The 17,853-nt window shown below is 43.1% G+C and overlaps 1 protein-coding gene across 2 annotated transcripts; it reads left to right on the plus strand.

The window, feature by feature from the left end:
* The first annotated feature begins 6,672 nt into the window (after positions 1–6,672).
* On the plus strand, positions 6,673–16,500 carry sltm (SAFB-like, transcription modulator). 2 transcript variants are annotated; one of them, XM_026168857.1, is made up of 20 exons: positions 6,673–6,849; positions 8,225–8,312; positions 8,730–8,785; positions 8,899–8,926; positions 10,241–10,835; positions 11,447–11,490; positions 11,580–11,692; positions 11,799–11,948; positions 12,055–12,152; positions 12,236–12,366; positions 12,485–12,585; positions 12,678–12,734; positions 12,828–12,982; positions 13,079–13,259; positions 13,704–13,828; positions 14,219–14,386; positions 14,518–14,829; positions 14,927–15,074; positions 15,209–15,363; positions 15,454–16,500. In XM_026168857.1, the coding sequence occupies exons 1-20, from the start codon at positions 6,715–6,717 to the stop codon at positions 15,563–15,565; spliced, it is 2,952 nt and encodes a 983-aa protein (XP_026024642.1). In that variant the 5' UTR covers positions 6,673–6,714; the 3' UTR covers positions 15,566–16,500. The 2 variants fall into 2 exon arrangements, with proteins under 2 accessions (XP_026024642.1, XP_026024633.1); XM_026168848.1 differs by having other exon boundaries at positions 6,674–6,849; positions 12,236–12,396.
* The last annotated feature ends 1,353 nt before the right edge of the window (positions 16,501–17,853 follow it).

The raw sequence follows: 17,853 nt of genomic DNA on the forward strand, positions 1-17,853 counted from the left end.
TTCTTGACAATAATCTGCTTTTCTTGTCACATATGAAGGCATGCAATTCTGTATTCACAAAGTCAGACAGTTCAAATGTAAATAAAGATGCAATACACTGATTACAAATCATTTAGCTGTACCTCATTATATAATCTCCTCCTAGACAAGTGGGTATGGTATATATGTTTATATGCAGTTTATATGGTTTGGGTTTTATATATGTATTTTTAAAAACTAATCATTTCACTTACAGGCAGCCACAGCTTACGCTGAAATGTATTCTGGGTAGCTAGTTCAAATTGGTTGCACTCAGAATCCTGAATTGAAGAATTCAGAAGAAACTTCTACCATCAGTTTTGCTCAACTTCAAAGCCACAGCACTGATGACAGATCCACAATGCGTGAATTCATGTCCAGTGCTCTTACTGTGGTTTCTACAAGTCCTGCTGAAAAACCAGTGTCCTTTTCTAGCTCCAGCTTCCAATGGTAGTGTTCATTGATTCCACACTTTCACTCTGATGGCAGTCTCTGCCAAAATGAGAAGCTTTCCAAGCAGACGCAAGAGGGGATTTGCTGACAACTGCTGACATACTGCCAGAATGACGTTTGTACATAATGGCCTGCAACAGACGATATCTGGAATTTGGTCTTTCAGGAAATCCGTCTGTCAGACCCTACAGAGGCTGTACAGTTAGTCCAACTCCTCCAGTACTGCAGAGCAATAAGTGCTATTGCCAGAAGCTTTGCTGTGTCTCCCAGCAGAGTGTAAAGAGCATGGAGGATATTTCAGGAGACAGAAAGTTTCTCTAGGAGAGCTGAACAGGGCTGTAGAAGGTCCTTAACACATCAGCAGAACCGGTATCTTCTCCTTTGTGAATGTAGGAAGAGAATGAGTGCTGCCAGAACTACAAAATCCACTTGAAGGGCCCACTGGTATGAATGTGTCTGATCAAACAAACAGAAACAGACTTCATGAGAGTTGCTGGAGGCCCCGATGTCCTCTAGTGGGCCCTGTGCTCACTGCCTGGCACTGTAGAGTCAGATTGGCATTTACCATAGAATACGAGTATTGGCAGGTGTAACCGGTGTGGTTCTGCGTTGTGTCTGACGATAAAAGGTAAAAGAAAGAAAGACCTCCAAATAAATAGCTTGCCCATTCCAGCTCCTCTCCCACAGGGGATTGTAGAAAAGGGCTGGCATTTATTTTTTACATTAAACATAAAGTATGAATTTACACGTAACATATTTGACATAAGATTAAAAAAACAACAACACGAAATCGGACATACCTGACGATAAAAGGTAAAAGAAAGAAAGACCTCCAAATAGCTTGCCCACTCCAGCTCCTATGACCAAATACAAACAGTGGGGAAGAGGGTTAGCTCAACCCACCACAACTTCCAAGCTAGCAAGAATTATCTATTCATGCTAGTGTTCACGTTCCCTAGAACACACATATGGCACACACATACTACACATTTATAGCATCTAACAAAAAACAGGCATAATGATGACAATAATTGAACTAAAATTGCAATCAGAAACATCAGGGTGGCTAAATATGAATTATATGTGTGTTTTACAGTGTTGGAAAGAAATGACACCCACCTCTCCCACAGGGGAATTGTAGAAGAGAGGCAAAAGGGGTACACTGTATTTATAGGGTAGCACCAAAGAAGAAGAACAATGAGGAGGGGCTCTAACTGATAATAAACATAACTACAGGCTTGGAGGTCCTAAAAGTCAGGTATAAAAGGAACAGTTTTGGGGGTTTAGAACACATTTTGTGTAATTATAACAAGATGTGATTTATGACCCTGTTACACAGGTCCACTTCTGATGCTCTGTTCATTTCACAGATGAAAGCAAGTTCATCCTGAGCACATGTGACCGATCTGAAAGGTACTGGAGAAGTCGTGGAGAACGCTATGTTGCCTGTAACATCGTTCATCACGACCGGTTTGGTGGTTGGTCAGTGACGGTCTGAGGGAGGCATATCCGTGAAGGAACATCAACAAGCTAGGTAAGTACACCCTGACTAGGTATCAGGATGACATCACATTATCAGACACTATGATGGTGCAGTGGCTCCTGGATTCAGCCTAGTGCCCGGCCTCATGTGGTGAGAGTATGTAGAGAGTTCCTGGAGGATGAAGGAATAATAATCATCATCATCATCATAATATCACTGGCTGGCCCCAACGCTCGCATGACCTAAATCCAGTAGAACACAACTACTGTTTTGACTGCACCCCCAGCACCTGGCTGCATCTGAGAGGAGATCCTGTACTGTCCATCAGGCCATTACAAGCCCCGACATTGTCAGACCAGAAGTGACCGTATTTGGAGGGTGTAGAACTGTTTTATGCTCAGAGATGTCACATTTATTTATGGTTCTTTTTGTGCAACAACCCGCAGTCTGGTCAGCGCCGGTCTCAGCTTTTCCAAAAACCAACTTCTCTCGTCACTAAAAAGGGGGAAACAGACCGTCCTCAGTCCAAACGCCACCAGCTGTGTTCTCACCTTGCCTCCCCGGCACCGCCCCGGTTACCTGGTGTGTTGTCCTTTATCTGCTTGTCATCCCATGTGTAATCTCTGCTCTCCGTCTCCTTGCGTTTCCAGGTGGTTCTAGTTTCAGGTACATGTTTTTGGGGGTTTTTTTGTTTTCTCAGTTTAGGTTTTGGCTCATTTTCCATGTTCCACCTGTTGGTTATTTTGTTCCGCCGTCAATAAAGGCTCACTTTCTGTTAGTGATGGCCAGATAAAGCTTTCTGAAGCATTGAAGCTTGTGTTGAAAAAACGGTTCATTACTCAAAGCTTTTCAACACAGTCCTCTCTGGTGACATCTGGTGGCCAAACATATGAGGAGCAGCTAGAATCTACAAAATAAAATCAACTGCTTCATTATTATTGCCCACTCTACAGAGTCGAGTTCACAATTCTGTCTCATATTGGGCTGCCGTTGTGTTGCTTTGAACATGTATTTTTGGGGGGCTGAAAAAATTGCCATGTCTATTTGTTTAATAAATAATTTTGATCAATTAACACTCCTTGTTTAAACATGTGCCATGGTGTGGACTTTCTTTGTTTGTGACTCCTTGATGTTTGTAAATACAATAGATGAAAAATGCATATAATAATGTACAACACATTATGCCGTATGCTTCTGCTCTGAGGTCCTGACTCCATGTACCTTTGCAATTAATCATCGGACAGGTATGTTTATAAATAATATTAAATTAGGCCAATTTTCTTATACATATTCTTGACCTGGGGTAAGAGTGATTGTGAACTGGAAAGGGAAAATGACTTCACATGTCATGAAGATGCTAGAGAGATTCATCCTGAGACACCTGCGTCTGCTTGGCTGGATCCCCTGCAGTTTGCTTGTCAAGCCCGTATCGGCGTGGAGGATGCCATCATCTACCTGCTAGACCAGGCTTATTCTGGGGTGGACATTTTTGGAAGCACTGTGAGGGTCATGTTCTTTGACTTCTCTAGTGCTTTTAACAGGATCAGACCATCACTGCTGGGGAATAAGCTCACGGAAATGCAGGTGGACGCCCCACTGGTAGCTTGGATCACTGACTATTTAACAAGTCGACCACAGCATGTTCGGCTGAAGAGCTGCCGCTCTGATAACATCCTGAGCAGCACGGGGGTGCCGCAGGGGACTATCTTATCACCCTTCCTCTTCACCCTCTACACATCTGACTTCAGGTACAAGTCTTAGTGATGTCATCTGCAGAAATTCTCTGATGACTCTGCCATTGTGGGCTGTATCAGGGATGGACAGGAGGAGTGCAGGAGTGTGGTGGACAGCTTTGTTGAGTGGTATGAGTTAAACCATCTAGAGCTTAACATCACAAAGACAAAGGAACTGATCATGGACTTCAAGAAGCATGCTCCTCCTCCTACCCTTGTCACCATCAGAGGGGCTGATGTGGAGATCGTTCAGGACTACCAGTACCTGGGAGTATACATGGACTGTAAACTGGACTGGAGCAATAACACCAATGCTGTCACGGCTGGCGAGGCAGGCTGTGTGTAGATAAAGTGAGGACCCAAGTGCAGGCAGAGGTTGGTATGAGGAGTGAGTTTATTTAAGGTGGAGATGGCGAGGAACTAAGAAATAACTAAACTGGGAAAACCTAAATACATGAAATTGAAACCAAAACTCACAGAGTGACATGCAAAGGAACATAGGCAGGACCACGGCAGAGACTCAGGGAAGACATCACAGACAAATCAGCAACAGGCAGGAGAACACACAGGGCTTAAATACACACAGGAGAAATCATAGGATGGGAGACAGGAAGGGAACACACCTGGGAGAAATCAGGGCTGACGAGACACAGGCGTAAAGCTTAGAACACTCACATGAGACGGAGACCTTCAGAATAAAACAGGAAATACAACAGGTATGCACAGACATGAGCTTAACACAAGACATGGCGACAAGGAGGGAACACAAAGATGTGGGACCAGGGCAGGCACAGAGACACAACAAAAGGAGCTTGAAATACAAAACAGAAACAAAACCTGAGAACAAGAAATTCCCAACAAGAATGAACCTAAAACACAAGATAATAATCAAAACCTAAAAGTCCACCACTGGGTCCACAGACTCAGGACCACGACAACTGCTGTCTTCAAAAAAGGGCAGAGTTGGCTTTTCCTACTGAGGTGGTTCAGGTTCTTCAATGTTGGTAGGAAAATGCTGACCATGTTCTATCACTCTGTGGTAGAAAGCGCTGTGTTCTTTGCAGCTGTGTGCTGGGGCAGTGGGGTGAAGACAGCTGATGCCAACAGGCTGAACAAGCTGATTTAAAAGGCTGGTTCTGTCCTGGGTGTCAGACTGGAGAACCTGGAGGAGGTGTCTGAGAGGAGAATGCTAAAGAAGCTTCTTTGTATTATGGACAACCCCTGCCACCCCACGCATGCCTCCACGGTGAACCATTGGAGCACATGCAGCAAAAGACTAATCTAATCGCCCCGAAATGCAGAACTGACCGCCACAGGAAATCCTTCATACCAGTGGCAATAAGACTGTACAACTCTTCCTCGCTCTGTAGGTGATTTTCCTGAGGATTAATACCAATGTTATTCTGTTCCCATTCAGACCGTGCAGTATCACCCAACAGTATTTTATTGAATGTTTGTTTCATCTCCCCATCATATGCTGCTACTCTCTTTTATTTAATTGCATAATACTATGTCACTTTTTAGAGTCACCTGCACTGATAGTTAAGTTATTTATTTTTCAGGATATACTTACATTGTTACTTCGTTGGAGTTATTTGATATATTTTGCACTATCCTACCTACTACATATTACTACTATTATTCTTATTGTTCTTATTGTATATATTATATATCTTATTCCTCTGTCTCTCTTGCTGCATTGAGCATGTGTATGACAAAATACTTTCCCTCGGGATAAATAAAGTTCTTATCTTATGACAGAGTCAGTGACCGAGTATAGAAAGACCAGCTCTTTATCCTCTCAAGGATACTTGATAGTGATGTGCGATACCACTGATTTCCTTTCCGATCCGATACCAAGTAAAATTCAGGGTGGTATCGGCGATACTAATCCGATACCGATACTCTGTACAAAAACTTAATGTTTCATTGCATTTCATAATACAATATATAATTTTATTATATAATTGTAATAATAACATAACCATATTGCTTCATAATGATTAGAGGACATCAGACAACTTGTTTTTATTGCTTAATAATGCAGAATAATCATATAGAAATAAAAAAAAATGCCTTCTCCAAGTCCACAAAACACATGTAGACTGGTTGGGCAAACTCCCATGCACCCTCAAGTATTAGTGGTGTGCGGATCGAGACTGAAATATCGATTCTTCCGATACCAGCAATTTATGTTCTAGAATCGATTCTCATATTATAATATCGATATTTTAGTACTCTGGGGTAAATTTGTAGTTTTTCCATTAAAATGAACGCAGTGAAAAGAAACTATACCATTCGGATCGTCTAATTTGGAAGGAACTACTTCCTCTTACGCCTTTCATAGCCCCTGGCCTGCACACTCACAACAATGGCTGAGCGCAAACAGAGTCATATGTGGACGCGTTTTACCTCCACAAACAGCCCAGACGCGGTTTGTGATATATGTGGCAAGACAGTGAGGTGTTGTGGCAACACCACTGACCTCGTCAAACACCTCGGAGTAAATCACATCACAGAATATGATGAGCTTATGTTGAGGCGAACTGAAGAGGAGGACAGGGACACAGACGTCTCTCGCAGAGTCCTTTAGTGCTGCAGGCAGGCAACATGCTCAAATAGCGCACAACTTCAGTTTTTTTTTTTATTTCTATATGATTATTCTGCATTATTAAGCAATAAAAACAAGTTGTCTGATGTCCTCTAATCATTATGAAGCAATATGGTTATGTTATTATTACAATTACATAATAAAATTATATATTGTATTATGAAATGCAATGAAACATTAAGTTTTTGTACAGAGTATCGGTATCGGATTAGTATCGCAGATACCACCCTGAATTTTACTTGGTATCGGATCGGAAAGGAAATCAGTGGTATCGCACATCACTATCCAAAATATTAAGTATTTGCCTTAACAATAGATGACGGTGAAGCATTTAATCAATAACTACTGAAAACCAACGAAGAAGACGCAGGGGGAAAGTGTCTGCGCGCGCAACCATTCTGTAATCTTGAGGTAAAATGGCGTCGGGTGCCATTTCAACCGAGTGCAAGAAGATATCGGAATTAAGAGTTGTTGATCTTAAATCTGAGCTCAAGCGAAGAAATTTGGACACCTTTGGTGTGAAGAGTGTTCTTGTCGCGCGACTTAGACAGGTGAGTCAGACGGAGCTGATGTGTGCAGAAACGATGACCGAGCCTGGCTGCACGGTGCACAGATGCTAACGCTAATGCTAGCCCGTGTAGTCACAGATTTCCCATCGATTCTAGCGAACAACACTCGTAGTTTAATTGCTAGAGTGACCGAGTTTTGGAGGCATTAAAGCTAGATATCTGTCGGGAAATATTTCGTGTTTGTAGCTCGGACCAGGAGCCAAGGGAGGTTGTGTTGAAGTATGTAAAAATGTTAGCGCTCGCCTTAAATTAGCGGGGGTGCCCAAACAAAAGGCCTGTTTATTCCCCCTTCGCCTCGAAACATCAGACGGACGAGGGCTCTCTGGTTCGATGCCGCATTTGAGGACCACTTAATCTCAGCGCAAACAGATGCAGCAGATTGCGCGTGATTGATCCCAGGTGCTGGAAGCGTGGATTTTATTGTTAAAATACGCATGCGCTCATTGTAAGTCCGGATCTAAATAAGAGCGCAGTGGCTGCTCTGTGTTTTTGGTTTTGCTTGTTTTCGATTGAGTTTTCACGATGAGTACTACTGACACATCCAGGGTACGGATAAAAGTGTTTTTTGTTTGTTTTTGTTTTGTTTTAGTTAATATAGTCGAACATGTGGTTGCTTTAAACAGACGGAGGAGCCTGTTTAATAGATTTTTAGCTAAACGTCAATACTGTCTGATGTTCACATTTAAAAGTCGGTCTCAGAATCAGAATCAGAATACTTTATTAATCCCGAAGGAAATTAGGGTTACAGCAGGCAGCACGCTAATGGCGCATGCGCACTTACAAAGGAACCTTCTGACCAACTTTACACAAACATCATATTGGGGAGACATGCCAGAAGGTAGGCTGATAGGAAAAAAACAACGAAAATACATAACATGAGGTAAGAGGAGGACTGAGGTCAGACTGAGCTCCTAGTGGGAGAACAGTTAGATAACAGAAAAAACACCTCAGCACAAAAAGCACATGACTATCAATACACCATAGAAACACAAGACAACAGGGGCGGGTAAAGGGTAAGAGAAAGCCGGTGTAGACAGCGCATCCGGTCCTGCAGCATGTCTGCGCTGGTCCAGTCGACTGCCATCTCCCCCGGTAGGGCACAAGCATCGAAGGCGTTTGGAAAGGGAGGGGGGATGAGTGTGTGTATATCAGTGTATGTGTGTGTGTGTGTGTCCAGAGTTCAGTTGAGACAGTGTCCTTCGCCCCACCAGGCTAAGTAAACAGTCTTCCAGCCAACCCAGGTGGCCTTGCATGGAATGGGAAGGAACAGTCTAAACACAGTCGTTATCAGGGAGCTGTTTAATTATTTAATTTGCATACTGATTAATTAGTAATCCTAACTTGATTGTTCTTTAAGGCTATTGAGGATGAAGGTGGCGACCCAGAAAACATTCAGCTCCAGCTCTCAGCTGAAACACCAACTCGCAAAGGCGGAAAAGCTAAAGGTAATCTTTCTTTCTTATAAGAGTCAGGTTGCCCCAGGTGTGGTCAGCGAGACCCTGGCATCCTCTGTCAGAGGAAAGTGCATTTGTTGAGTGGGTGCTGGCTGTTACCCAGTCAGATTCACAAAGACGGTGCTGCACCAAATACCTCCCTGCGATTGTTTTGGTCTCTAGCAGATTGACTGACCAGCCTCTTGGCCTACTTCAGTGGGGCTTTACCAGTCAATTCACAGTGACTGCCAGTAGCCACATTCAAACAACATTTGGATCCCTCCCCAGCCCCTTTTTTTCATTTTCAACAGCTAACATTTGTACTTATGCCTGGAGGTTGCCAGATGGTCACCGACCGGTGTGACTGGGGCCTCAACAAGTTCATGTTTTCTAAATGTTTTCATGTTGAGTTTTAATTTAATCTTTTAGGAAAGAAAGTGGATTCGGATTTGGACAACACCGTGGAAGATGACAGTTTTTCCAAGGTGACTGTGATAAACACATCTGTTGATGTTTGAGACATTGACACAAACCCTTTTTGTTGTTGTACTTGACACTGACAGCCTTCTCAACTCACCTGAGTGTTTTTGTTTTCTAGGAGGCTGAAGAGTATGAGTCAGAAAAGGGTATGTATGATAGCACACCAATCCCCAATGCTAACATTTGGATCCCTCCCCACCCCCTTTTTTTCTTTTTTTCAACAGCTAACTCCAGGTACAATGCATATATCATGTGGTATTTCATGCTTCCGGTAGCTACTGCATCTATCTAGGTTGCAACACATAAAAGGAGGAACAAATACATGATTAATTGAGACATTTCTCAAGATCGAGTCAAGGTTTTTTTGTTGTTGTTTTGCATCGCATGTCAATCGTTGGATACAGGATGCCTGGGTACCCGGTTTTCTTGGATTGCTCAAAATATTTAAAAGAAATCAGTTGTTTGCTTCAGTGAATTTCTGTTTTTAGTGGCATTCGTCTCCCTACATCGCCTAAGGAAATGAAGATTGAATATATTCACTGAATGAATGAGAATTGGAGGCAGCACTAGCTTGTAAGATTTGAGGATCACTGCACTTTCTTGTTGTCACTGTGATTGACAGCATGATTGGACAGGACCTGTAAAATGTGTGTTGGGTAGATCTGAATGGTTCACTCCATTCGCCACAGGAAATGGGCACCTCGTGTTAGGTCTTGGCAGGTGAAACGCTCTGCGAATGAAGTCGGTACATGGGTTGACTCAAGGACTGCGACATTCATGTGAGCATGTTGTACACGTACAGAAGCCATTTGTCAAGAAACAGCAAGAAACCTCATACATTTGTACCCAGGTGGCTGCAGCCCACCCATGATGTGTGCAGTGAAGATGCCACAACATGTTCAGCAAGGATAGACTGTCGTACACAAAGGGATGGACTCTTTCTAACTGCATGGGTGTGACTGAATGGACACGTTACAGCGGGTTGGATTTGATGATAACTTTTTAACTTTTACATCCCCCCCATATAAAACCTGCTAAGATAAGACATTTATTATACAAGAAATGCTGGATGATAAAGAAGATATCCTAAAACTCAGACGACTTTTCAAGAACTGACCCACCGGGAATGTATTTTGCCTAAATGGAGAAAACCCAAAAGATGAACTGATGCCATTCCTCCACATGTGAACTTTCTGAAGAGCGACCATGACTTGTCGTAGGACGTATCGGGAATTGAATTCATACTGAAGTACTTCATGTGTCAAGAAATGAGAAGCACGGAAATATTCCCACATGTCCAAGGAGATTGTGTGTTTTGTGTCTTCCTGTGGTGTCTACGCCCTCGATGACCATTAACACTAAATGTGCTTTCTATTCTACTTTATAGGTCAAGTAACATGCGACATGTCAAATGTTAAAAGTTGTGTTTTTGCCATGTTTATCCTTGTTAAATCCCTCAGATGTAACTGATACAGATGATGGTATTCGTGAAAATTCTAAGCCTCCACCCTGTGAGGACAGCCTCGCTCACTCTGAGGCTGAACCCGAGACAGACGCTGTGGCGGCTGAGGCTGATTCAGAGCCTGAGCCAGAGGTGGACGCTGAGCCCGAGGCCGATCCCGATGCTGAACCAGACGCGGATGAGGATCCAGAGGTCGAGCCTGAAGTGGCTGAGATGGATGCTGAAGCCATGAATTCCTCTAAAGAAGCCGAGGAGGATCACCTATCCGTCTCAATCCCAAACGAAGATGCCATCACTCTGGATGTTGATGGTGACGACCTCCTGGAAACAGGTAAACATGTGAAACTTCCAGATCCAGAGGCAGAGAAGGGCAATGATGAGCCAGAGGCCTCTGCTGAGATGAGCCCAGACGATGACATGAAAGCGAAAGAGTCGGAGGGCCACAAAGATGGTAAGAAGGACGATGGATCCCGTGGCGAGCCCATGAAGAAAGACGGCCGAGACGCCACGAAGAAAGCTGAAACGGGTGATAAAGAGAAGGATTCTGGGAAGAAAGGCCCCTGCACTACTGGGGCATCAGGTCAAGCAAAGAGGTTTGTCTTTCTATGTCAGTTCTTTGATACTACTACCAAGTCCAGCTCACTAAGAACGCAACATTGTGGGTAGCCTCAAGAAATATTTTTTTATTTTTTAAAAAATTTTTTGCCATGAGGGAGATGTTCACTGATGTACCTAATCCTGCCATTTACGGCATTGATTTATTTCTCTGAAGTCGGTTAAAATGTGAAGTTACCCACAAGCTGAGAGAACGACTCTTATTTTGTTACTTTGGCCTTTCCAGCAATTTTTAAGCCTTTTCCAGTTTCTACACAAGGCAGTGTAAAAGAGCATTAGTCTCTGTGATGACGGTTTTTTCCCCTTTGTGGCCAAATGATTCGCTGAAGTTGAACAAACCTCCGAAGATTTCATTTGTCCAGAGAATAAATTGGCTGACAACTTGACCCCATCTCACCACTGGAAAAATCAATGAAGCCTTTGAGACATTGGTTCAGATCCACGTCTTGCCTAAAGGATTTTTTTTTTCTCCCCCTCAACAGAACTACGAGTTATTTTATTCCACTAGCCGTGTGCCTGTCAGCTTACGTCATGGTGTTATTTACCGTCATTCATTTCCTGTTTGTTGTTTCAACCTTTTGCTTTTTAGCTCTTCAAGAGACAGAGATGGAAAAGCTGCAAAAGATGAAAAGGGTAAGGATGTTTTTAGAGAGGGAAAAAAAAAATTCAGTGGTGTTTTGGTTTTTCTGATACTACTGCTGTTTGGAAAACATGTTTATTAGGAGCTGTGAGCGGCAACAACACTGCCAGCTCGTCTCGTAACATTTGGGTGAGCGGCCTTTCTTCAAACACCAAAGCAGCTGATCTGAAAAACCTTTTTGGCAAATATGGCAAGGTAGATAACGTCTTTTTTGTGTGTGTGGTTACTTAGTTGTCGTTACTTATTTTGAGCATAAAAAATATTCTTGGAATTTTATAGAGAAAACAAAAATTTCCAACAGGTTTTAAGTGCCAAGGTGGTTACGAACGCTCGCAGTCCTGGTTCGAAATGTTACGGCTTGGTGACGATGTCGTCCAGCACAGAGGTGGCACGCTGCATCTCCCACCTGGACTGCACAGAGCTTCATGGACAGCAGATATATGTTGAAAGGGTTGGTTGAATGCATTATGTCTCATTTCTTCATAGAATAAAACGTTGGTCCTGTATCACTCTTTTTGTTTTTTATTAATCTTGTTTTTTTTGTTTTTTTTCTTTAGGCCAAAAATGATCCATTCAAAAAGGAGCCCTCAAAGAAAGAAGCAGAGGAGAAGGCAAATGAAAAGCGCAATTCCACCGGGATGAAGGCGACTAACAAGTAAGTGACAGGAGGAAGCGGAAAAAAGTGCTAATGGTAATTGTATGAAAGCCTATTTAACTTTCTGTCCTTTTCTCATTTAGGCCACAGGCGTCCTACAAAAAAGAAGACAAGAAAGTTGATAAACTCTCTGAAAAGGACAAAGACGTATCCAAGAAGCAAGATGCCAGAAGCGGAAAATCCAGCTCCGTTTCATCTGGTTCAGGACACGAAGGTGCAAAGAAGGATGACAGAAAGCATGGCCGTAGGTTTTAGCCCTCTTCTCATCTCTGATTTGGAGAGTGTAACGTAGCTGCTTTGTGGTCATAATTTGCTTTTTGTTTTTTTAACAGGGGCAAAGAGCCCAAGCAAGATGATGGTGGTAGATCACAACAAGGGAGAGTCTAGTTTTGGCAAAATGAGACCTTTCAGAAGGGGAAAGTATTTTGACAAAGTAAGAATTATTTCTGCTTAATTGTAACCACATTTTAAATGTGTATTTGTCTTCAGATGAATACAAATGTGCTCTGTTTGATACTTTTTCAGCCTTTTGTTAACATGAACTTTCAAAGACGGCCAAGAAGTTTGATTCCTCCCGAGGAGGTATGAAGTTCTCTCTATACTTTTTGTTTGTTTGTGATTAATGTGCTTTAGTTCTTATTTTTTTTCAAGCTTGAATTTCTGTTTCCCTACTAGCTGGAGATGATGAAAGATAAAATGCGACCTTTTATGAAAAAGGGGGAGGAGCGGGACATCTTACCTTTTGAGAAAATCAAGGAGCAGAAGGAGCAGAGGATGCGTGAAAGGATGGCTCGTATGGAGCGTGTCCGCAGAGCCGTGGAGTTGCGCAAGTACGCACACAAGTTATTACACTTGGTAGATTTATAAAATGCTGAGGCTGCTGTATGTTTGAGTTTCAAGGCGAGGGATGTCTTGTTTGTCTTCAGGCGCCGTGAAATTGCAGAACATGAACGTCGGGAGCGTGAGCGTATCCGCCTGTTGCGGGAGCGTGAAGAGCGGGAGAACCTTCTCCGGGAGCGCCAGAGACTGGAGATGGAGAGGCAAAAACTGGAACGGGAGCGCTTGGAAAGGGAGAGGCTTGAGAGGGAGAGAATTCGTATAGAGCAGGTACAGCGTGAAACGTGTATCAGACTAACTTTTTATGTTATAGCTGTCATTTAGCGTGGCTAGAAATGGTGGTCACAGATGTAGCCGTCTACTAACCCTTGCATGCACTGACTGATATTAGCAGCTGGCACTCGAAAGCTGCTGTCAACATTTTGGTAATATGAAGCTTGTAATAGATGAGATGTGGTGGCAAATGCATGGGAAACTCCAATAGCTGTGAGAAAGTTTGCTGCTGCTTCAACAAAAAAACTGCCCAGCAACAGCATAATTAGCTTCTTTTTCATTAGCACTTAAGGGATAGAGGGGGCTAACCTGTTGAGGCAAGAGTGAGCTGAGGAAGATGGGAGCGGCTTTATCACGTCTTTAAATCTAAATCAAATCTAACGTAATGTTGTAACCGCAGCCATATTTTTAATTGTTTAAATTTGTATTTATTTTTTTCAGGAAAGGAGGAAGGAAGCGGAGCGCATGGCTCGTGAGCGCGAGGAACTGCGGAGGCAGCAGGAGCAGCTTCGCTTTGAGCAAGAAAAGAGAAACAACCTGAAGAGAGGCCGTGAAGTGGAACACGGGTACATGTAGTTTTGTCTCAGCTGTTTTAATGTGAAGACGAGTGTGGATAATCATTACCCATGAGTTACATTTATTTTAAAATGGAAACTGAGCAGCTGACGAAGAGCTTAACAGCTTTTTCTTCTGTTTTCTCAAAAGTAACATTTTGTTCAGTTTGACTTCGGTACAGAAAAGATCATCATTGGGTCTGTGTGTGCGCAGCACAACCATAATCTGAGAGTTTTTGGTTTTCATTAGGAGAGGGAGCGCTGTTATCGAGTGTCATTTACATAATATGTAAAGTCTGTGACGTAATGTTGTGTTTATAGTGGTAGCTAGTGTTATCTATATTGCAGAGTGACAAGTGGCGTCCCGCACTCGTGACTCAGTGTCTGTATTCGATGTTTCAGTCGACGAGACGACTCCTATTGGAACGGCAACAAGAAGATACAGCCTGACGCCCGTTTGAATCAAGGCTCAAACTACAACAGGCAGCAGAACCGCTTTACAAACTTCACTCCCCGAGAGAGAGGCCGCTTCCCCGAGACCGCCAGCCAACCACCCAACACGTATGACAGGTACACGTTTAAACTACATTAGTTTACTAATCACAATGTTGATGCCATTCGTTGGAATCATTTATGGACTCCAAAGAAAGCTTTTATTGCACTTTCGGTGAATTACATTTTGGTCCTCTTTGTGTTCCAAGACGAAACCGGTTTGACGGCGAGCCTGAGGTGAAGAAGAGTCGGCCTGCTCCTCACAGAGAAGGCTCCGGCTTTGATCGCTACCACAAAAACTTTGAAACGGTCCGCAGAGCTGAGCCGCCACCACCTCCACGCGCTGAACTTCGGGACACCGACCGCCGGGACAGAGACGACAGACGCCCCGCTCCCATGCACGATCGCCCTATGGGAGCAAGAGGCGCAATGCCGGGCATGTCGCACAATCGCGCACCGAGGGATGGAGGGCATGGATGGAAGAATGACGGCGGGATAAACTCCAATAAGGGAGATATGCGGTAAAGGAAAACTCCTGTTTGAAGATTAAGCATTATTAGTTGCTTGATGGTTTTGGAAAGCTAATCTCTCTTTGAAATCTCTTGCTGGGCTGAGCAGCGGGCCTATGCGCATGCGTGCAGAGCGATCGGGCAGGGATGGCCCAGGTGTCGGTCCAGGTCCTGCTCTCAGAGGAGGCCACTCCATCAACCGTGAAAGGAGCTTTAATGATCGAGATGAAAGAAGACCCATGGTGATGAGTGATCAGGTGAGTTTATCTTCTGAAAAAGGAGTGATGTCTTTCCCTGATCCTCCTGTACGATGGAAAACCTTTACATTTTGAGTTGGCTTTCCTCTGTGTGAGAGACCCAAACACATTCAGCATTTCCTTTGCCTCTGCAGCCTTTCAGCTCGGGTCGCCAGGTCGTAGTGGAACGTCACGGCAGGGAGCAGGGAATGAGGAAGGAGTGGCACGGTGGCTCAAGCTCCCAGGGTGGAGGCTTTTCCGATAATCGCAGGATGGGGGACTCTCGGAGCGCCATGATGCCGCCTTCCAGGTATGCTGCATAATGGAGACGTGTTGAGAAAGCAGAGTAGCGTGCCGCCCTTCCATCCTTCTCAGACATGACCTTTTTGTCTTTCTGCAGTCACTCTTCGTCTGGAATGAGCCGAATTGTACAGATCACCAACAACTCCATCCCCAGTGGTGGCACTGTGGGCGGATTCAAAACCTTCAAAGGAACGCCGCGGCAGTTCTAACCACAGCCACAAATCTGCAACATGAAAGCTCCTGAAGATCTGAAGACTTTTCTGAACTTTATTTTTAGAATATCAACTTTTTGTTTTTTCTTTTTCTTTTTTCTTTTGGCGGCACGTTTGTGCACAAAAGGTTGATGACACTATTTTATTTTGTATAGACAAGTGTACCTCCAGTGTAGGGTTTTTTTCCTGACAGTTTTGCTGTTACCATTACACAACCCTGTGCACATGTTTTAATAATATTTAGAAACCTTATTGTACAGCACAGTCTTTGTAACAAGTTTTCAAGTGATGTTAAGACTTCTCTTATTGAGTGTTCTCTGTACATTTTCAGTAGCCTAGCGTCACACTCAATTTTCCTGTGTAATATGTCTTTAGCGTATTATAGAACCCGACATGAAGGGATAATTGACTCATTTGGAAGTTTCACAGATGACGAAAAGAAATATCTTTTTTGAAAAGTCATTTTTGCTGTGGATGTCCTGTTTTTGTAAAAGAAATGATTATAAAACTGTAAAAGAGCCCGCATTGTAGCTAAATACCTCTCATAGGCCACAAATTGAATCACAGACAGGTCTGTGTGTCTAAACTCAAATTTGACTTTCAGGTCAAACTGCAGGGCATTCAGTGGAGGTAAGCGAGGCTTTTAAGGGCACACATGGTTGTTGTTTGCTCATTGTTATTTCAGTGAAATTTGAACATTTGCTTTTCAGCTTTTTTTTTTTTTTTTTTCCCTTTTTGTGAAACTTGTATTGTAGAGACATCCTGTGTCCATCATTGAACTCTCTCATGCTAGCAGGAAGTATCAGTGTAGAAAGTTTGAATTTGAAAAAGTGCACAAGATGGGTAAAACCTGCCCTTTGAAGGGGACATCATACTGTATGTAGACTGTAAGCTTCGTGTCAACTGTGACTAAACCAACATCTTGCCTCTGTCTCGTCTTGTTCGGTCATTTCAGTGCTTTTTTTTTTTTTTTTTTTTAATTTTGTTTAAAAGCTCGTTAAGCTTCGTAATTCTTTCAGAGCTGGACCAATACTGCACACCTCGGACTGCCATGCATGTAGTTGGATTTAAATTTAAATTACACATCTGTTGTAACTGGTTGAAGCTGATTCAACTACCAGGAGGGGGGGTGGGGGGAGTGAGAAGCCAAATGTCTTTGTGCTGAGTCTTCGGTCATGCCAGGATCAGTTTGCTTGTGGGCCTCAGCGTGAAACTGTTGATGCGGTGGGAGTGAAGATTTCTCAGCTAGTGCGTGTACGTGCTTTGCCAGTTGGAAGTTTAAAATGAAATACAAGTTTCTGTGTGTGTGTGTGTGTGTAAATGTTCCCCCCCCCCCCCATACTTTTTTTTAAGAACAGTGATTATGAAGTGGTGGATATCTTGAGAGTTGACTGGTTTATAAAGCAACACATAAAACACTTTACTAAAATCCATATATTGCTTACAAAAATATGTTTTAGAGAACTTTCATAAGAACCTTAGACTTACTCAGTAAACTAAACTTAGTTTAGTCATTTATTCAATTTCAGTTCAATTTTATTTCACAACAACAGTTGCCTCAAGGTGCTTTATATTGTAAGGTAGACCCTACAGTAATACATACAGAGAAGAAACCCAACAATCATATGACCCCCTATGAGCAAGCACTTTGGCAACAGTGGGAAGGAAAAACTCCCATTTAACAGGAAGAAACCTCTGACAGAACCAGGCTCAGGGAGGGGCGGGGCCATCTGCTGCGACCGGTTGGGATGAGAGAAGGAAGACCGGATAGAAGGTTTGAGGGGTCATCTGTTCAGAGGTGCCCTTCTGCAACTTGGTTTTAATTAGTGGTTATTTCCTTTGCCTTCCTGTCAGCTCAGAGCAGTCTGGCCTTTTCTTGTCTTACCTCTGACACAAAAGGGCATTTTCGATGGTTGTGTGTAGAACTGCAGCAGGTCATTTTGACCATGTCTCAATGATTAATTCTAATGAGTTGCTGCCATACGATTGGCTAATTAGGTGTTTTCAAAAAGAAAACAGTTGAACAGGTGTACCTAATGATGTGGTTGGTGAGTGTATATTCCACTGCAGTGTCTAACCAACTGGTACAGTGTCCTTGGACTTTTATGCTTCATACATCTTGTTCATATGTAAGGCAAACAGATATAACCAGTTCCTCCCACCTGGAAAAAAAAGTAACCAAGTCAATCTTACAAAATATTTTTTATAGTGTGAAGGTGAAGTTTTGCACGGCTTCAATACATACGATAATGAAACTGTATTAACTGATTCTCAGGTGGTCAGGT

The sequence above is a fragment of the Astatotilapia calliptera genome, chromosome 1 (genome assembly GCF_900246225.1).
Source record: "Astatotilapia calliptera chromosome 1, fAstCal1.2, whole genome shotgun sequence".
NCBI lineage: Eukaryota > Metazoa > Chordata > Actinopteri > Cichliformes > Cichlidae > Astatotilapia > Astatotilapia calliptera.